This window comes from Elgaria multicarinata, chromosome 1 (genome assembly GCF_023053635.1).
Source record: "Elgaria multicarinata webbii isolate HBS135686 ecotype San Diego chromosome 1, rElgMul1.1.pri, whole genome shotgun sequence".
Lineage (NCBI taxonomy): Eukaryota > Metazoa > Chordata > Lepidosauria > Squamata > Anguidae > Elgaria > Elgaria multicarinata.
Genome location: NC_086171.1, coordinates 168,650,036 through 168,671,857, shown reverse-complemented (window position 1 = coordinate 168,671,857; position 21,822 = coordinate 168,650,036). Strand labels below are relative to the sequence as shown.

The 21,822-nt window shown below is 45.2% G+C and overlaps 1 protein-coding gene across 1 annotated transcript in view; it reads right to left on the bottom strand.

Moving 5' to 3' along the window:
- RASSF5 (Ras association domain family member 5) overlaps positions 1 to 2,282 on the bottom strand; it is a 120,209-nt gene extending 117,927 nt beyond the window's left edge. The window contains exon 1 of the mRNA XM_063139023.1: positions 1,571 to 2,282. Coding sequence (XP_062995093.1) covers positions 1,571 to 2,273 — 703 coding nt within the window. The 5' untranslated portion in view covers positions 2,274 to 2,282. The remainder of the gene's footprint in view (positions 1 to 1,570) is intronic.
- Positions 2,283 to 21,822: the final 19,540 nt, after the last annotated feature.

The following is a 21,822-nucleotide window of genomic DNA, read 5'->3' as shown; positions in this document are numbered from 1 at the left end:
CCTTGCTTTAATTTGTCCAGTATGTTTCCATGCATCAAGTCACAAGTCTCCTTCTGCAAAGGAGAAACAACATCCTTTAAAAAAAAATACACACAAAAACCAATGACCAAATCATACACAAGTCATGCACATAATGTGACACCCAACTATCATCAAGTGATTTACTGACAGACTCCTCTGGAAAAGACTGACAATAGCATAGTAAGCAGCCCAGCAGTGGCAATGGAATATTTATTTATTTATTTATCATACTTATACCCCGCTCCTCAGCCAAAAAAGGCTCTCAGAGCGGCTTACACTTGGCAAAAAAGACAGTCAAATAGCTTTGCAAATGATCCTGCAAACCACAGGAACAGGGAGTGGGACAGAGAAAAGGGGTTGTTGTGTTTCACCACTTGAGAGATTATTGAAGGGTTGAAAAAGGAGGCAAAACAGAAGAAAGGGAAAGTCTTCTGATCAATACAAATAATAAGTACTGTGCATTGCAATAGCACTGTCATTTATCTCAAAAGCTACCAGGAAATCTAAAATGTATAGAGTACCAAGCATTCAGATTAATTCTGTTGGCCTGTTTACATAGGAATATTGCTAGCCTAGGACCAGATAACACAAGATAAAATTGGAACAGGGTAAGGGCTTATAGATAAACAAAAAATGCAGATATCAGCTTTTGTAAAATACATTTGCACAAACTCCAAACATAAATAAGTTCATTGACTGATGCAATGCAGTTCTAAACTGGAGTACTCAAAGGAAGTTTAAACCAATTTGAAAGTTAGGGATCAAAGCGGGCTTTAATTCTCAGACTGTGAATTCCTAGCGCGGCCAGCAAACATACCAACACGCCTCATGAAATTTTTAGAAGGGCTCTCTAGCTTTCAGCTCCAAAACATAAATCAGTTCACGCACCAGCCTTCCCTTAATGCGGAAGAGAGCTCTCCTCCAGGACTTCCAAACACTTTAATGGGAATGCAGATGGGATGCAATGAGGTTTCACCATTTATCATTATCTGCTTTGGCCAATAAATTAGAAGCGGATTTTTTCTTTCTTTCGAAGAAACGAGTCTAGTACAGAAGCAGACCTTGGCGGAGGCAGGGAATTGCTACAGCTGGATTTGGCTACAGCTAGCGAATAAAAGGTCACTCACCTGCACAAGAGTGAGGGTGATGACCCTGGAAGGGAGGCGGTGGGGAAGGAGCTTTGCTGTTAAAGAGATAGAAACCCTCCAAGAGGGAGAGAAGGAGGATCAAGGGCCCAAAAAGCAGAACAGGGTGGATCTGTTTGCACACTGCGAAGGGTGGGACACCTGCAGGGGAGGGGAGGGGAGGGGAGGGGTAGGTGCCATGGGGCCGAGCGAACCAGGGGCCGAGGCGGAGAGGGTGCCGCCGTTTGAGGACCGGACAGGTCTCCCCCAAAGGCATAGGTACCGCATTGCTCCCTGCCCTCAGCTCGAGGGATATTTGGGGGTCCATTGCGGATGAGGAGGGGCAGCTTTGCAACCACCTAACAGGAGCGGGAGGGGGGGTCGCCTATCCGCAAGAGAGAGAGAGAGAGAGAAGCGCCACTCACTCGCGCAGCGCAGCGCCCGCTGTTGCACGGCCTCCCCACACAGGTCGCACCAGCCCCTCCAGAGGGCGACGGCTTCGAAGCGGTGCCCTTCGCCCTTCTCCTCCCGCACGCGCGGGTCCCGCGGCTGCTCGAAGATGGTGCGCACGTCGGGCAGCAGGCGCGGCGCTCCGGATCGCAGCCGCAGCCGTTGGTGGTGATGGTGGTGGTGCGGCTGGCCGGAGCGGAGGGACTTGGCCGCGGCAGCCTCCCCTCCCGGGGGGATCGGGGCTCCCAACGGCTCTGCTCCGTCCTTTCCGGCGTGCTCGGGCTCCAGCGCGTTGCCCAAGTACCTCCCGCGGGCAGCCAAGCGCAGAGTCCCGGGGACGCCCGCCGGGACTGGCTCCTCCGCATTGCGCTCTTGCCGGGTCGCGCCGCCGCCGCCGCCGCCCCCCTGCGCCTCCTCCAGCCCGCCGCTGCCCTCGTCCGCGGCCCGCTGCGCCGCCCCTAGGGCCCCCGCGGCGTGCGGCGACGGCGGCTCCTGCGGCTGCCTCCGCCTGGACTGCTGCTGCTGCGGCGGCGGCGGCGGCTTCATGTCATTGGAAGCGGAGCGCTTGAGGATCTTCTTCCTCTCGCTGGCGCTGAGGCTCTGCAGGAAGAGCTGCTGCTCCTTGTCCAGCAGCAGCGGGTAAGGGAACTGCCCGATGGCCGGGGAAGCCATGGCCATGGCGAGCGGGCGCGCAGCCCCAGCAGCTCCGAGCAGCCGGAGGGCGGCCGGCAGCGCAGGCGCGCTTAAGAGGGACCTGCGGAGGCTGCGAAAGGAGCGAGAGGGTGGAGCGAGGCAAGAGGGCGGGCCGGCCGGCCGGCCAGGCTGCGCTTCTCGAGGCGGGGAGTTGGCCCGGCGCAACGGCACCCACCCTTGCACCTGGCAGCCCTCGGCCCCCGTCCGCTCCCCTCCAAACCCTCGCTTCGAAGCCGTGGGAAGCGGCAGCCATCCGCGGCGTGCTCAGAGGCTGCCTCCCGCGAACAGGTTCCAGGGCCGGCTCTTGTGCCAATCAACCCGTAAGCCCTGGGGCAAGCAAGGCATTGATTTCGCTTCGTTTCATTTCTATACCGCCCAATAGCCGAAGCTCTGGACCGTTCACAAAAAATAAAAACCATGAAAGTACAGCTAGAAATATAAAATATTGAAACTTAAATCACAATATATAAGTACAACCAGAAGAAAATCAAGCAGCAATGCAGAGGTTTTACAGATTTAAAATACAAAGTTTCAACAGCAGAGTTTAGGATGACAAAATGCTAAAAGGCAAGGCGGGGCGGGGCTTCTTGACAAGTCTTGGGGCTCATCTATACCAAGCAGGACGTTCCACTATGAAAGCAGTATATAAAAGGCAGGAGCCACACTACTGCATTATAGCAGTATTGAAGTGCACTGACAACTGTTGTGGCCCATTGACACATACCATATACCACTTTCATAGAGTTATATCCTGATTGGTGTAGATGTGTCATGGGCCCCGACAGTTGTCAGTGCACTTCAGTACCACTATAAAGCAGTAGTGTGGCTCCTGCTTTTATATACCGCTTTCATACCGGAATATCCTGCTTGGTGTAGATGAGCCCTTGGTCAGAACCAAGGCCCAACAGGACTCAGCCCAGGGATTTATTTCCAGTAGATCCTTGAAATAGTCATAATAAAAGGAAAGTGAGCCTTTGTGCATGCACAGAGTGTCTTTTCCATTCACACTGGGATAGCACCGCTTCCTAGGGCAGTGCAGAGACTGGGAATTCCCATGTTGAAGACTTTTCCAATTATTATTGGCCTCAGTTTGCAATGCCTATCATTTTAATTTTCTGTTTGTTTTCTTCCGATGGCTAATAGTTATTGTATGTTTATATTTTTATATTATGGTTTTAATCTTGCATGCCATGTGGCTAAGTTTTATATGACATTTTTATTTTAAAAATTATTTCTATTATTTTAAAAAAACAATCGCATAGAGAGCTTGGGCTATGGGGCTGTATAGAAATGTAAATAATAATAATTATTATTATTTTAAAAATTGCACCCCACTCCCTCTCCTGTTATAATGAAACCTTGCTCCCTCCTTCCTTCCTAGAAGGCATACAGACTCGCCTTAAAGCAGCTGGGAGTGGCTGCATCAAAAGCAGGAGGCAGAGCAGGGCAGAGACAACCAAGGAGTGTCATCAAAGAACTGCGCTAGGGGCAGAAAATACATTTACAGTGCAGTCCTGTACGTGTCTACTCAGAAGTAAGCCCCACTGAGATCCAGGCATTGTACTCCTTAGTAAGTGTGTGCATCGGATTGCAGCCCCAAGCAATGTACGGAAGAGGTAGCCAAAGCATGGTGGCTTTGAGGCCTCCCCAAGCATCACGCCCTGTGAATTAGCACCTGCTTATTCACCCATCAGGTCCCTTGCTAAAACCTACCCTGATCCCCCTTTTGAAAAAGCATCTAGGTCCAGGAGCTGCCATTTTAAGTTTACAGAATGTCTTGGAGTGAGACCATGTGGGGATTAAAATAGTGGCTTCTGTACTCAGCCACCCTGGAGATGACCCTGCTGGCACTTGTTCTTTCGATTGACTGAATTGCGTGTTCTACTAGTTCTTATTAAGAAAAAGGGGAAGAAAAAGTCTCAAAAGCTTTTTTGGTTCTCATGATCTGATCTAAGCCATCTCAACATTTAAATGCTATTTCTGCTTCTGCTAACTAACTGGGCTGCCTTCTCCAACCTGGTAACCATCAGATGTTTTGGATTACAGCTCCCAGCATTCCTGACCATTGGTCATACTGGCTGGGGCTGATGGGAGTTGAAGTTGTAGCTCAGTTGTTAAACACCTGCTTTGCATGCAGAAGGTCTCCAGTTCAATCCCCAGGATCTCCAGGTAGGGCTTGGAAAGAATCCTGCCTCAACCCTTGGAGAACTGCTGATGGATCAATAGCCTGACTTGGTATAAAGCAGCTTCCTATGTTCCTAAGTCCAAAACATCTGGAGGGGACCAGATAGAGGAAGACTGGCCTAGAACATTCAAATCCACCCAGGTGTGTGTGTGTGCATTCAAATGTCAATGCACACACACACACACACCCCTCCCCCCTGGCCATCATACCCAGGGGGGCATGCAAGCTGGTGCCCTCCAGATGTTTTGGACTATAACCCCCATAATCCCTATTGACCCCATTAGCTGAGACTTATGGGTATTGTGGCCCAAAGCACTTGGAGGGCACCAGATTGCCTGCCTTTGTTCCAGCACTCATCTGCAGCAAGCAAGCTACCAGCATATCTATAGATACCACCATGCCATCAACCTTTGGTCATACAGATTCAGGAAGCCAACATTCACACATGCTACCATCCACCCTCCTCCACATTCTAGTTGACCTTTCTTTCCAGATTGTACATTTTCCCTGGACCTAATTGTTTACTTTGCCCAGCCTATCTTGGGGATTTAGGAGAACCATTTCAGGGAAATATCAAGCTATATGCAAACACTAAGAAAAAGTCCCTGCCTTTTAGACCTAACGTTCTAGAACTGCCTTCTCATCCAAAAGTGAAACTTTGCAGAGAGCAAGCAGCCATCACAACATGACTATGATCAAGAAAGAGAATCGAGGGCAGGGCTATGAACTTAGGAGCAGGCTTAATTCTTACCCCCACTCATGGTGTTCCTCAACCACCCTTATATTTCTCTGCTAGAAATGTGTGGCTGCCATTAATTCATAAGGGGGGAAAAGTAAAGTGTTGCATTTTGAGGTAGAATTATATAATGGGGGCGGGGGGAGAATGCCCTCCATCACTGACACCAAGCAGCAGGGATGCCTTCAGAAGAGAGACACTGAGGGCAGCTCCAGTGATCTAGGACAGGGGGACATCCTACTCTCTGCACTGTCTATCAAAGTAAACAGGCCTTTACCTGGTCTATGATACCCATCAGCATATATTGGATTTGGGCCTGCATACAGGCAAATAAATCATCTCCAGCTCAGTTCCTCATCCATAAAATGGGTATAATAGTAACCTGCTTCATGGGATCAGCATACTGCAGTCCTAGGCAAGCTAGGGCAGAAGAGTAAATTTGTGTAACGCATCCACATGACCATGGGCCTTTCCTGATCGCCATGTTCCCTCCCATTAAATACCAATATGCCTGCCCTGTAATGTCCTGCTCCACAACCAGGACTGACAATAACGCCACTTATGAGTATTACTAGCTACTGCTGCATTCCTCCTTACCCACCCAGCATCAGCATGCTATACATGACAGCACAGTTACGGCTGCAGAACCTCCAGAGAAGAGATGCAATGAACTAACAGGCCCTTGCTAAAGCAGAAACTGAGAGGAGAAGAAAGCCTAGTTCATGTGGGCCAGGTGCTGTATATACATGCCCTGCAACATACATGGACGTCTACCCATTTTATCCTCACAACATGCCTGTGATGTAGGGCAGGCTCAGCTGAGGATCACCTGAAGAGCTTCATGGCAGACTGGTGATTTGAACCTGAGTCTCTGCAGTCCAAGCCTAGCACTCTAATCACTATAGGCACAGCAGCTGAGCTGCATTAACTGTGTAGAACAGGGGTCCCCCCACACAGCATCCGCAGGCTCCTTGGGTAACTCCACTCTCAGGCTCGAGCCTTCCTATTTTTCTCCCCTTTCCTTGCTATTTCTCTCCTTTCCCCATCCCTAGCCTTCTTCTCACCCTTCCTAGCCCCAGCCTTTTCCTCTCCATCCCAGCCTCTAGCCTTGCTATTTCTCTCCCCACCACCACCTCTTTTGACTAGCCAGGCCCCCATGGTAGTCATTAGATGACTAGCCACATCTTCCATGGGAGCCATTCTGTGGTGGCTGAAGGCAAAAGGGTTGGGGTAAAGTGCCCCAAATGCCAGCATATCAGCTTAAAGCTCTTAGTGCCAACGACTAAGACCTGAGGGAGGCATTTCAACCTTTGAGAAAAAGGAAAAATGGCACAAAAAGATCGGTGGTTGGAGGGGTGGGGAGGGATGGGAACATGGTCTTCTGGGGAACCCCAGATGCCTGGATTGGGACCTGAGACAGAATAGATTTAGCCTGCAGGCCTGAGGCTCTGCACCCCTGCAATAATGGCAGACAGATAATGGGGAGGCTTCTCCCCATTATCAACAAAGAGCTTTTGCTAAATCCTGGAGCAGACAAAAAGCCAGTGTTGGGATTGATGGAAAGGTGTCACACAATGGAGGCTGGTGGCTTCGATGTCAGCAGGGTAGTGAATCCACTCTGGGTTTCAGTCAGAACTAAAGGTGTGGAAGGTCTACACTACTGACATAAGAGCCACCAGCCTCCACTGGTGTCACATGATCGAAGTGATAAGAGAGATGTTTGCAGCTGCCGGATAGATAGACAAGACATAAAGGGACCAGGATGAAACAACAGAAGACTAGACAAAAGAAAATAGCAGTAGTCCAGGCAAGCGATGAACCGGATAGGGACAAAAAGTATTGTGATAGAGGGGAGATAATACATAGCAAGTATTCACTCTGATACCTACAAAATGATCTATAGGGAGGCTAACAAATATGTGAAATAATGTGAAAAGGAAGAATTTATATACCCTTGCTTTTATCAGTAGTGACTATCTCCTTCATGATGTAAGCACTGCACGATGATTCTGCATAGACTTTGCCAGAGTGGAGGGGAGGAAGCATTGAAGCCATGTTAAAGGAGTGACCTTAAGTAAGGCACCATTTGAACAGACTGCACAAACTTTAATGAGCTATGTCAGGCCCTGAAATTATATGGTTTTTAAGCAAAGGTTTGACCATATATTTACCTCCCAGAAATGGCACTTTACATGGTGCTCAGGTTTTCAATCACCATGAGAGTTGAATGAACAATGTAACTTCATTGCAGTAGCTACAGGCTATAGTGGTTTACCAAAAAGGAAGGAAAAACAAAAAGAAAATATGTTAAAACATATGTAAAAATCAACTAGAATATCAATCTAAGATTCACAAAGCCCACGTCTGCATAGGAAACACCAAAGGATAATGCCAAGTAGGTCAATCAAACAAATTTAAGGGACACAAAACAGATTAATACACAAAATTAGTCACACAAGATTTGGCTAAATAATAAAAACTAAATAGATGTACATCAGACAGATGAATACAATCATTTCCCTTTTTAGCCAATTACTTCATCTGTATCTGCAACCACCTTATGTCTGTTTTTTTGCCATTATCTGTCATTTCATAATTCTTATGCCTCAGCAAATAAGACATTATCATAGGTAAAGGTTGAGAAGAAAATCAGTCCAATATTGGGTGAAACAACTTTGATTTCCACACAAATGGAGGTAAAGTACAGAATAGTGGGGTGAATCCTCAATTATGCCTGCATCACAGATACAATGGCATAGCTCCTAACATTGAAAATAAATGTTTTAAATGAAAATAAATAAAACTGCTCTTTAGGGAATAACCTTCCAGAAACAATAAGGAAAAGGTAAGAAATTATCTTGACACAGTAAAATGACCATCTGAGAGGAGAAACATAAGACAGACCAGGTGGATACCTTGTCAAGGCATGAATATCTTTAGAAAAATTAAATCCATAAGGCACGTTTGGAAGAATTAATATCTGCCAAATCTGACGGAGACACAATATGATACAATCTGGTTTTAATTAGCAACTTGCCCTTTAGATCCCAATTCTTGAGGGGAAAGACCAACAGCTGAGAGAGTAGATTATTAGTTCTGACAACCGAGTCACAATGTCCGATTTATTTGGCTGATTTGAAAAACAGAGGATGTGTAGTCCAGTCTCCCTCAACCTGGTGCCCTTCTGATGTTTTGGACTACAACTCCCATCATACCTTATAGTTGGGCCCACTGGCTGGGGCTGATGGGCACTGTAGTCCAAAACATCTGGAGGGTACCAGGATGGGAAAGGCTGGTGGAGTCAGTTCAAATCCATGCGCAGGGGTTCAAATGCTTCTGAACCAATGAGAGAGTGGCAGTTTGCTTACTTTGATTCTTGCAAGAGTCACATTTTACCCATAACCACAAACACACTGTTCCTGAATTAAGTGCAGAAGATATTATGAAGAGGATGCCTTCAGATGGCTGTGGCAATTATGATAGAACTTATTCAAACTATGCTCTCTAAGTTAAATTTATTTTCAATTACTAATTTTAATTTGCATTTATCAGTAAATCACAATGACCACTGTCTACCCATAGGTCCCAGATATTTTGCATTAGGCCTGACCTTAAGAGAGTTTCAGTTGCTCATATAGAGCCATTCTTTGCTGTTCCAAGCCCTGGCACTACAGATACTCAAAAGGACCACCCTTCCTTCTGGAATATAGGTAAAGATTAATAAAATCTAGGGTACAATAGTAATTCTCTGATTGGCAGCTGCCCTTTCTAAATTTACCGACCCCAGAAAGCTGATGTCTGTCTTATCATCTATGACTTTGAAAAAATGTCTAACTATTTCAAATTGAAAAGAAAACACTCCCCAATTCAATACTATTTTAATAACTTGATATATTAAATATCATGTTCAAGACCTATGTTGCACACCTGTCCCTCTTACACCTAGGAAGGGGCCCCTGTCAGTCCACCCTAATACTCCTAGCTTCTTTCATGATATAATAATGATCAAGGAGGCCATTAAAAGCCAAGAGATTAAAACAATAGGTTGTCTATGCAAATAGCAGAACTACATGGCTGAATGTTGCCCACCAAAACACAAAACAGAGGCAGCAGTTGCAAGTACTGAGCAAAAACAAATGCTAAACAGCACACAACTGCACAAGGTCTGAGGAACAGCCAAGACAGTGTGGTAAAAGGACTGATATAATGAGTGAGCGTGAAAGAAATTCTAAGAAGATTGAGACATATAATATCATATAAACTACAACATCAGTACACATATTTACAAAACAGTTATGTTACCAAAACAGGTTCATGAGAGAGAGAGATTGCTGAGAGAGATGAGAACATAAGAAGAGCCATGCTGGATCAGACCAAGAGTCCATCTAGTCCAGCACTCTGTTCACACAGTGGCCAACCAACCGTCGGCCAGGGATGAACAAGCAGGACATGGTGCAACAGCCCCCTCCCACCCATGTTCTCCAGCAGCTGGTGCACACTGGCGTGCTGCCTCGAATACTAGAGATAGCGCACAACCATCGGGGCTAGTAGCCATTGATAGCCTTTGCCTCCAGGAATTTCTCCAACCCCCTTTTAAAGCCATCCAAATTGGTGGCCATCACTACACCTTGTGGTATAGGATTTTATAGGACTCCAGATTTTACACCTGTTTCGCCACAGCTTCCACAGAACCGCACTATAATGACTGCAAAACATAATACAAATGAAAATAAATCCCCAAACTGAGGTTATACATATGGAGTTTAAAGAGAAGGACAGTATGAATAACAGATAAACATCCATAACTCACCACCACTAATAAACTTGTGCCACAGGAGAAAACGTCAGGCAACTGCAGAACTGCATGGCTGAATCTTCCCCACTACATGTAGCAAAATAGCTGATTTGGGTTTTTATTTATTCTCTATTCATTTTACATTCTGCTGTACTGCTTTTCATAAAAACTTCCAAGTGTTGGACAAGATGATCCACTAGCAGAGCAATCCATGCTGGGGCAACCTTCACATGCATTGTATGCCCTGCTGGTTCAGCGTGGCCAGGATGAAAGGTGGAGGAAAGAGTTTTCCATTTCTCTTTTCCATTGACTGCCCCAGGGCTAATGAGGTGTCATGCCTTTTAAAGGGGGAATATTGGATGACGAAAAGGGGGGTTTGGAACATGCCCTCAACATTCTGTGCCATTGACTGAACACCACTGAAAGACATCGCCATCTCCATAGGCTTTTTCCTCCATCATAGTAGGGAATTTCTGGTGGTGTACGTATCACCCTGTTGGCAGAGCAGCACATACATGCCATTCCAGTGCCTTTCAACGGGAAATAGGATTGCACCCAAAAACATAAAAAATAACCAGTACAGAAAGAAGAAAATAGCAGCAAAACTGAGCAACCAGTCAACTCAAAGGCTCCTGGGAAATAGCATGCCTGAAAAAAACACAGGTCCTAATATAGCCCTCTCTCCCTGGCTTGCACTGAAACATGCTACCTCCCGCTCTACCTGTAGCCTACCTGTACAGCCTAGGAACAGTTTGACTACATTAGCTGTCATCTGTCACCTATGATCCAGCACACAGCAATAAAGGCTGAGACCTTGCTCTAAGAACAACAAGAAAAACAAATTCTCACAATTATTCAAAGAAACCATGACAAAAAATGCCTCATGATCCACATGCAGACTGGATTCCTGATGTATTGCAGTTAAAGCTCTCAGATGGAAAATTCAGAGAAGTACATTTGGCCACTAAGATATCAAGCCAAGCAATGAGTTCCAAAACATGGATCTTCCAAAGTCAGCATCCTGTCAAGGGCTCCCTGAAAATTATACATTGGGACCTTCAGCGGAAAAACACTGGCAAACTTAAATCACCAGGAAAAAATCCATGAAAACCAGTGTTTAGAGTTCTACAGAGCCTACATATTATATTGGACGAGAGAGTGAGGAACTGTTCAGAGCTTGACTTTAATGTGCACTGGCGATCTGACATGCGGTAGTAATTGCATCATAATTTGTACATAGAGACAGCACAGAAGCTGAACTCAGAATGGAAAACTCTGATGAAGAAGACTACACAAGAGAGTCAGAAGGGAGTTACCAATGCAACAGCAGTCACTTGGAGGATTTTCACATCACCTTAGCTGCAAGTATTTAATTGAGCAGTCCTCTAATTTATACCTGCCGAAGTGAAAAGCATGTGGGAGAGCATCACTGTGCACTTAATCAATGGACATCCTTCCTTGGATCACTGAAGTTGCTTGAGCTAATTCAGGGGTGAATATCTAGTGATCATTCAGATGTTTTGGCCTACAACTCCCATCAGCCCTAGCAACTATAGCCAATAGTGAAGGATCATGGGAGTTGTAGAAGTTGCTCCTCCTTACTACATTGTGCTTGCTTTGTTCAGGGGAAATACATAAAAGATATCTTAGAACAGCCTAAATTGACAGTCTCCAGATATGTTGAACTACAACTCCCATCATTCCTAACCAGCATGGCCAAGTGCCAGGGTGGGGAAAGCTGGCTTAGAAATGTATATGAAATATTTTATGTGAGGAGCATCTAAATCAGGGATGGGAAATGTGTGGTCCTCCAAATGTTGTTGGGACTGTAATGCCTATCAACCCTAGCCAGCATAACCAATGGGTAGGGGTGATAGGACCTGCAGTCCAACATCTAGAAGCCACATATTCCCCAACTGTAATTGAAATAATTAAAAGCTCTCTCAGGGCTTCACGTAAGCAAAATGTGTGTTCTTTTCCCACCTATAATTGTTGCAGGTCTGTGGCAACTGGGAGGATCCAATAAGTAACAGCACAGGGCTGTTGAGCTTTACAGAGCAAAGTAAGTTTTGTTTAAAAATATCACTGTAGCTCTGAGATCTGATACTGGAGAAAGAGAGGTCTTCAGAATCAAGGTATACAAGCCCTGACTGAAGCTAATGACCAAACATAATTCTCCATCACAGCATTCTCAAAGGGGAAGAGCTATACACAGATTCTAAAACAGGTGGTGAAGAACCTGTAGTTCCCCAGATGTTATTTGACTTCAACTCCCATCAGCCACAGCCAGTGTTCATGGGATGATTGTGTTCTAGTCTAACAAATTTTGGAAGACAACAGGTTCCCTACCCCTGTCCTAAATTGTCCTGAAATCTCAGCTAAGAGGACTCAAGGAGAAAAATACACACACTACACAGTTGTGTCCAGACTCCCGACTTGCAATTTTGAGTATTTCAGGCTTGTGCCTGGGTGTTTATCATCAGCTCCAAAGAGTGTGCTCCTCTGTTTCAGTTGATTACTTATCTTGACTGTGAAACTTGGGTTTTTCTGAACTTCTGTAATGTGAACAGAATAGATGAGCTCTGGCAAATAGTTAAGGGAAATAGTTTCATTTTCAAATTATTTTACTACATCAAGTGAGATTTTAGGAAATTCCCCAGTATGATACCCACCCAGGGGAAGTCCCTTCTGTAGGAAAACCCTTTTCAGTGTTAGAAAGCAAAGGTGTTGTACTGGGAAATGTGGGTGTATAAAGTCTAATCTGGGAATTTTCCCAGAGCCAGATATTTCCACGAGATGCTGGGATTCCAGGAAATCCCTTGTGCAACACAATCACATTGGTTCCCCTGTCTTTGAACAGAGTATTTCAGACAGTTTCTCTGACTTAGTTCCAGCCTTGAGCTCAAGGTTCAGGAAGGCTTGTAGAAAGTGAAGAAATGAGATGGTAGCAATACAGAAAGTAATACATAGGAAAGCACATGTATGCGGTAGAAATACTATATTGGATGTGGTGATTTCTAAACAGAGTAAATTCCAATTTCAGATGTCTTATTGGATAAGCAAGATTTAATAAGAACCATAGACCCAGTTTAATGGAGTTTTTAGGATAATAGTTTTTTTTAAAGGTTGTCAACATCAGCCTTCAGATGTGTTGGACTGCAACTCCCATCATCCCCATCCAACATAACCAATATCTGGGATGATGGAAAGTGTAGTGCAGCACATCTTGAAGATGACAGATTAGAGGAGGCTGGTCTACATAAACCAGCTGGTAGATGGAGATAGACTTCTTCATTTTACACTGTATTGTTTTATTAATTACATTTATATCCCATCTTTCTTCTAGCAAGCTCAAGGCAGCACAAATGGTTCTTCTTCCACCTATTTTATCACAATCATCCTGTGAATTCGGTTGGATTGGAATATAGGGTTGGATCCAGATTTAGACATCCGTAAGAGTAGATCAACTGAAATCAGTGGGACTTAAAATTAGTCATGACTAGCTTCTCCCATTGATTCCAATGAGTCTACTCTAAGCATGACTAAGTCTGGATTCAAACTATGGCAAGTAGCCGAAGGGCACCTAGTGGTTTTCATTGCTGCATGGCAATTTGAAACTGGGTCTCACCACTACTTGTCTGCCACTCCAACCAGTACACTATACTGGTTCTGCAATTATTAATAAATGAATTAATATATTTGCATTTTTAAACTATACAAAAAGCTGTCTTTGGTGGATTAAGAAATAATCCATGTTTTCCACCTATGTTCCTGTAAGTAACGTTTGAAAAGGTATAGAAAGCCAGATTTCTATTGGCCAATAACTCTTTAGCCAAGACGTTCCTTCCCGGGACTTAATAATTCTCTTTTACCAGTAAATAAGCAGTTAGTCTTGGTATTCTGTTCTTGTTGCTCTATTGGAGAATTTCTTTATTGGTACAGGGGCAGCCTTAGACCAAATATTGCAGCATTGCTACAATCTTTTATTTTCGTTGTTCTCTCTGTGTTATGACTGGAGTTAAAACGTGACATGAGAACAGGATGCATTGCTCTGAGCCACCTCTCTCAAGTATATGATTAAGAATATCATAACAACTTCACTTGTTTTATTCACTAAACCAGATGCCCAGTCACAGAAGAAAAACATAATATTAGTTACTTGGCAAACGAGTCAGCTTCTTGCAGCTCAATTTTTCTTCCGGGTGATTGCAATAAGACTGCATATATTTCCCCCCCAGCAATTTCTCAGATATCAAAGCAACTAATTTATGGATCACCACCTGGTCTTTATCTCTCCCCCTGCAATTTTTATTTAGGAACTTATCTGCCCCTCGCTCATTTAAGTGTGTGTGTGTGTGTGTGTGTGTGTGTGTGTGTGTGTGTGAAGATAACTGCTAAAGACCTAAGCCCTGTTCATTTTTCCTTTTGGATCAGAAGACATCTATATTTGCATTCGGTTTCCTTTTGCACAAAAAGTATGTTTTATTCAGTAGGAAAATGGTTCTATTACCATGCGTCAGCATATTTGCCCATATGCCAAGAAAAACTGGTTGGAAACTTTGCTTAATTTACTCCAGCAAACCCAGATAAATTAAATATCTGATGACTAAGCACAGCTTAGTCATCAGATATTTAAAAATTAGGAAGAAACTTGTGAAAACATCAACTGTAAAACACGTGCACACACTCAGCAGGAATACATAGGGTTTTTTTTAACAGACATTCCAACGTTTTTCTGAGTCAAGGGAGTAATAGATGTTATGAAAGGGTAAACATTAAAAACAACGAGCCAAATATTCTTGGTAAAGAAGACTTCTATTTCCTGGACTTTTAAGAAGTTCCCTCTGTAATTGCTGCTTTATGGCAGTTTAGCTAAGACAGAAGTGAAGTGAACAGAATGCCAGGCAGGATTTACACTACTGCTTTATAACGGTTTATAATGATATTGACAACTTTTCGTGCCCAAAACACATTCCATATACTGTTTTCAAAGTGTTATATCTGGCCATAGACTAGATAGGCCATTGGTCTGATTCAGAATAGCTCTAATGTTCTTAAGTGCTATAGGAAGGTCTTCTAGGGAGCCCAAGAGAGATTCCAGTACAGAGAGTTTGCTGGTATAAAGGTGATATTACTCCACTAAGGAATCAACCTACCAAGCAGCGGAGCTACACCATCTCTTTCATTTCCATGAAGCAGTCATATATGAGCAAAGAAGACTAGTATAACAGGAAAGATCCAGTATTACAGGGAAGTTGAAATGCACCACCACAACATTTAGGCATACTTTTTTAAAAAGAATAAATCTACCACAGATGTGGCCTCCTCTGCACAACTGGCTTGTGGTGAATAGCGTTTCCATTGCAAACACAAGCACCAGCATTTCAGCCTACCACCACACTCCCTGGCCAATACAGCACCATCAACAATTGATTTATAATAACTAGTCAATCCAACAGAGAGAAACAGATGTACAGCTCTGCTCAGTGAACCACCCCATGATAAACCTCTATCTACTGATGTAGCTCACTACAGATCAGAGCATCTGGTCAGTTGGCCCCCTGCCAAGCAACCTGAATAGGTGTATCTCACTTTTTCCCCTCAAAAATGCAACCAAAACCATAAGCTGACTGGTTCCAACCACTTTGGCTTTTGAGATGTAAGTTTACAGTTGTTAAGAAGATGGGTCCAGGCACTAGATAACTTTCTGATTGCTGGCTAGACCACTGACATCAGAAATAGAGGTTATCACATTATTGGACAAAACAACAATCAGTCTTTCATGGGGGCTGGCTTTGCTGAACTGAGATCGCCAATAAAGAAGGCTTAGCTCACTCCTTCTAGACCTTCTAACAGGAGGCCAACATACTCTCTCTTAAACATCCTCTCTGCAATGAACTCTGCATGTGCTTTGGAACCCAAGACTCTACTCAAGCAGGCAATTTGCTACTAGATTAGTTTCACTAATGACTTTACTGATTTTTAGGGGAATTCTCTGTGTGTGACTATTGCCTTCCCTTTGCTCTCCCCTCCCCCCCTCCGCAATCAAATCCTTTTTTATATTGGACAGTGTTTTAAAAAATATTTTTATTAAACTTTTCCGCATGTGAAAGCTACTGCTTGTATTTTTAAGATTTTTGAAGAGTTTTGTTAAATTTTGGTATTTATGGGCTTTGGCCGGGTGGGGTGGGGGGGAGTCCAAAGCACTTTTCTTGGTTTAGTAGGGCTGGGCTGAAAAGAGGGGTGCTTGGCAATAGACCTCAGAAACTCCCCAAGCAGCTGGACAGACTCAATTACTGGGTACAGATGACACAATAACCCATTGTGGGTTATAGTGTTGTCTGTCAGGGATTTATTAACTCACAATGGATTGTTTGTTCTGTCCTGCAGACCGTGGGTTATATTTAACCCACCATGAGTTATTGTGTCATCTGTCAGGCATCATGGGTTAATTTGCCTATAGAATTACAAGGCAAGATGGGATCATATAGAGCTTCGGCTATTGGGCAGTATAAAAATGTAATAAATAAACCATTTGAAGTTTGTGAACCGCCCAGAGAGCTCCAGCTATTGGGCGGTATAGAAATGTAATAAATAAATAAATAAATAAATAAATAAGTTTGCAGGATCAGGACCAAACTTCATACACAGCCTCTCCTATTGGAGAGGCACCCGCTACACCATCAAAACCTTGTGCAATTTCACCCAGGGGCGGGAAAATCTGGGGTGCAGAAAATAGGGGGTGGTACAAATAAGCCTTTGGAAAGTAAGCAAAAACAGCTGAAATTCACCTTTCCCTCATAGATAAAGTGCACAATTGTGCAGGTGCAAATTCACATTTGCGCAAATGGGTACGGAGTAGGGGTGTGCACGGACCCCCCGCTCCGCTTCACTTGCAGATCCGCCATTTTTCGGATCGGGCCGCTCCGCCCCGCCCCCGCTCCGCCCACTTCCGCTCCGCTCCGCCCGGAGCTCCGGATCCGGATCCGGAGCTCCGTTTCCCCCCCCATAGGCTTGCATTGAAAGCTAAAAAATTATACAACTTTTTTTCTGTTCAAGTTAGAAACCTCATGTTTGGCACCATGACACCTCATGGGGATATACACACGCACGCCAAGTTTCAAAGCAATCCCATCATCCCCTGATTTTTGGCGAATTTTTGAAAATCGGGCACCCCACACACAACATCCCTGCGAGGTGTGTTAAAAAACACGGGGAAAAGCCCGTTCAGATGAAGAAAGAGAAGTTTCCCAGAATCCCAAGTTACCTGTTTTGCCTATGCCCTCCTCCAACTTTGGGATCATCATGACCGGGAGCTGACTCTGCCCCTCAGCCCTTTGAAAAAGGTATTTTTCCCGCCGATTTTTTAAAAACTTCTAGCCCGCGACCCGTACGATGCAGAAAGTTGAGAGTGGTCTCAAAATGACCCCCATCCACGACTCTCTGTGCACAAGAATTTTCAGAATGATAGCTTAAACCCCCCCCCAGTTATCCCCGATTCTTTCCCTCAATGCAATCCTATGGGCGAAAAGCCGAAAACGCAGTTTGAGCCGCGCGGTTGACCCGATTTTCACAAAAATATAGCCCGCAACCCGTACGATGCAGAAAGTTGAGAGTGGTCTCAAAATGACCCCCATCCACGACTCTCTGTGCACAAGAATTTTCAGAATGATAGCTTAAACCCCCCCCCCAGTTATCCCCGATTCTTTCCCTCAATGCAATCCTATGGGCGAAAAGCCGAAAACGCAGTTTGAGCCGCGCGGTTGACCCGATTTTCACAAAAATATAGCCCGCGACCCGTACGATGCAGAAAGTTGAGAGTGGTCTCAAAATGACCCCCATCCACGACTCTCTGTGCACAAGAATTTTCAGAATGATAGCTTAACCCCCCCCCCAGTTATCCCCGATTCTTTCCCTCAATGCAATCCTATGGGCGAAAAGCCGAAAACGCAGTTTGAGCCGCGCGGTTGACCCGATTTTCACAAAAATATAGCCCGTGACCCGTACGATGCAGAGAGGTGAGAGTGGTCTCAAAATGACCCCCATCCACGACTCTCTGTGCACAAGAATTTTCAGAATGATAGCTTCAAAAACAACGTAGTTATGCGCGATTATTTGCCGCAATGCAATCCTATGGCGAAATGTTTTCAAGATGGCGACCGGAGCGCTCCGCCTGAACTCGGAGCTCCGAAAAATGGCCGCTTCTCTTCGCCTTGCTTCTAGGGGGTCCGCGGTCCGCTCCTACTCCGCCTCTGGGTAAGGCGGAGCAGGCCAATCCGCTACTGCTTCTACGCTCCTAATCGGAGCGGAGCACATCCCTAGTACGGAGGGGGGGATCCTGACTGTTGGCAGCTGTGAGGAAATCTTTTTTTGTGGGAAACCTTTGTAAAAAAGGAAATCCACCAGGAGGAAACGTCATCCTCTCCTCTCCTCCCCTCCCCTCCCCGTCTCGAAACACACCTTTTCAAGGAAGAAATAAACAGTTCTGCAAGTTCTGAGCATCTTTTGGGCTTTGCATGTGTGTGGAGAAGAGAATGACTGAGCTGAGAAGGGAAGGCTCCCCAGCCACCACACGTGAAATTCCATGCGCTAGATGCAGAAAATTTTCCCTTCAGCCTTTTGTGGTTGGGAAGATTTCCATGTATTCCTTCTTCTAAACACAGCGTGTCACCTGCTGGATAGGTGCAATGAACCAGAGAGAGGAAATAACCAAGCAAATCTACCACCAGAGTTCAGCATAACACTTGGGATTTTTTAAAAAATAAAATAAAGCTTAGCAGAGCTGCTGTGTCAGAAAGTGAAAGATAGGTTCACTTATAGATCAAGAGTCTGAATTCAGGAAGGGAACAGTTAGTCTCTTTAGATCATGGTGACAGATCAGCCTGTCAGAGTGCCTCAGTGTGAAAGATCTGGTGACTCAGAGATGCGGTACGGTCAGTGTTTCATGCCAAAACCCGGTATTCTGAGGTGTGCCATTTGAAAGCCTTGGGATGAGCGCTGTCATTTGTTAAGATAAAAAAAGGAGAAAATAGAGGAATCTGGTTACAATACAACCACAACAAAACCCATATATATATATACACACACACACACACACACATATATATACACATATACACACACAGCTATATTTACTCAGTATTTTAAAATACACATCTAAGCAAAAGTAACTCAATGGCAAACAAATATCACAATATACTATGAGTCCCAGTAGAATTCCATTTTGACTACACAAAGTCTTTTCCAAGTCTATGTGCGATAAGATTCTAAGTTCTTCTTGGGGAAATTCTTTTTGTTAAGCTTTGAATGAGTTATTACCAAATCAAAATCTTCCTGATGATTTGGTGATAAGAATCCTTCCAGTCATCAAAGCACCTCTGTCATGGATCCTTGGACCATGACAATCTTAGGAAGGCACATGACAGTGGTTGTGTAAGATCTGGACTCGAGGGCTGGGCCGCCAGGACAGCTAAAGTGTAACAGAGCCCCACACAAGACAGGTAGTCTGAGAAGGCCTTCCTTTAATAATACTAGCCAGGGAGGGCGGGCAGGGCCAGAGGCGAGAGCAAAGTCCCGGAATGAGCAAGGCTCAGAGTCCTGGATTACGCAAAGTCCAAGCAGGGCCAGAGGCAAAGGCAGAGTCCAAGAATAGTGGGGTTCAGAGTCCAACGGTAGACAAAGTTCGAGCAGGGCCAGAGGCAAAGGCAGAGTCCAGGAATAGCGGGATTCAGAGTCCAACGGTACACAAAGTTCGAGCAGGGCCAGAGGCAAAGGCAGAGTCCAGGAATAGCGGGATTCAGAGTCCAACGGTACACAAAGTTCGAGCAGGGCCAGAGGCAAAGGCAGAGTCCAGGAATAGCGGGATTCAGAGTCCAAAGGCAAAACTGAGTTCGAGCAGTGGCGGAAGCCAGAGACGTGGTCCGAGGGCAAGCAGGGGTCCGAGTCCAAGAGCAGCAGGGTTCCAGCAGGGCCAGAGGCAAGAGATGTGGTCACGACGAAACAGAGGTTCAGGGACGGCAAGGTCCAGAGTCGCAAGGAGTAGGAACGAGCCACAGCAGATCCAAGAGACGCGTTGCTGAGGCGAAGGCTGGAGTGGGAATGCTGGTCTTATATAGCCCTTTCCCCAGCTGCTCCCAGCTGGTCTGCATCAGCCCATCCAGGAGTGCTGCTGGCAGTGGGCCTGAGTCCCGCAAATCCTCTGCAGCAGGGCAGATCCTGACAGGTTGTGACAGTGCTGGGTGTCATAGCTGGATGAAACAGTCAAGGTGGGGGGTTGAATAACATGGGTGGGTCTTTGTATAAAATTAACCACCACCCCACAAGAAGAAGGGTGCCAATTGGGTAGGAACAATCCATACATTTGGCCCTACTCATGTTGCTTCATTCATACACACTTCCCAGTGGTGTGGGACTACATCACAGGAAAGCAGATCCTATGCTACTGTGTAGCTGTAGAAGTCCACCCACCCACCTATACGTGCAACCCACGGATCTCCCAACGCCCCACCGACAAATTATACGAAGTGGTTTCACATACTGGAGTGACTGACTCTCCATTTCAAATACTCCCGTGCTGGCTTGGTAGCACAAGCCAATTGAGTAGGCCACACACCAGTCAGCACGATTACAGCTGGGTGGCAGGTGCCTGCTCTGAAGATCCATTGTCACTCAGCCTGGAGGTAGCATCATTAGAACAGCTGGGGAATTAACAGCCTATGGACAGTGATTTATCTGTAAGGGGGGTTGGGGAGAGAAGGGCAGCCAAGGGAAAGCCGTTTCCTTTGAAACCATCACTTCCCTGATTCTAACATATTTGTTCTCAGAAAGGGGAGAACAACACAGCCGTTCATTTTTTCTGCCGGCTGCATTTATCACTGAAATGGTTAGCGCCATCTGCAGCTTGGAGCCCTCGCATTTTGCCTGCTCCCATCCATTGGGGTTTAAGCCCATAAATCACCTCCTAAACAGGCTGAATAGGGTGCAAAGCTGCAGCTGCTTCTCCAATGGCAAATAGCTTCCTGATACCATCTTAAAGCTTTGCACCCCAGAGACTTCTGGGCTTCCTATATCATTTCTTGACACATTGTGGCTGCTGGCATACAGCTGAGTCAGCAGAGCTGGCCTCATGAAGTCCAAGGTTAAAAAATGGTTAAAGGTATCTGGAGCATTACCCATCCTAGATGCCCACATGCCTCCGCCCCCAATCCACAAAAGTAAAAATACTGTTTTCAGCAAAAACAACAACAAAACCTAATACTCTCAGATTGGCTTCCATCCTCTTACAGTCCCCATTATTCCCACAGCACACCTCTGAGAAAACAGTACTCGATAGCCCTTTTAAAGAGGAAAGACACCTTCAGGACGAAATGATTGAATGCAGCGAAGCAGTGGGAAGGGAGAGGGTGCTTAACCCTTCCCCTGCCCACCAATTTTCCACTCCTATTCACTCCCTTCTGAAGCAGCTTTTCCTATTTAAAAGAAAGAAAAGGAAAACGGAAGGATCATTGGGGTTCCAGTACAAACGTTTGCATGCAACTCTGAAGCTTGGCCTTTAGGAATGTGTCTTTGTGGATGGCTGGAATGAGGCAGACACTAATACTGGGGCAGCATCTACACTATGGCTTTATAACGGTTTATAAGGGTATTGACAAATGTTGGAGCCCAGAACACACGCCATATACTGTTTTCAAACTGCGTTCAGAATGTTATATCCTGCTCAGTGTAGATCTGACCTAGGAGGGGGGAGGGGGAAGCACCTGTCATTACCTTTATTTAAAATTTACAGTTACAAGAAGCTTAACTGGGATCTGTCAGAACG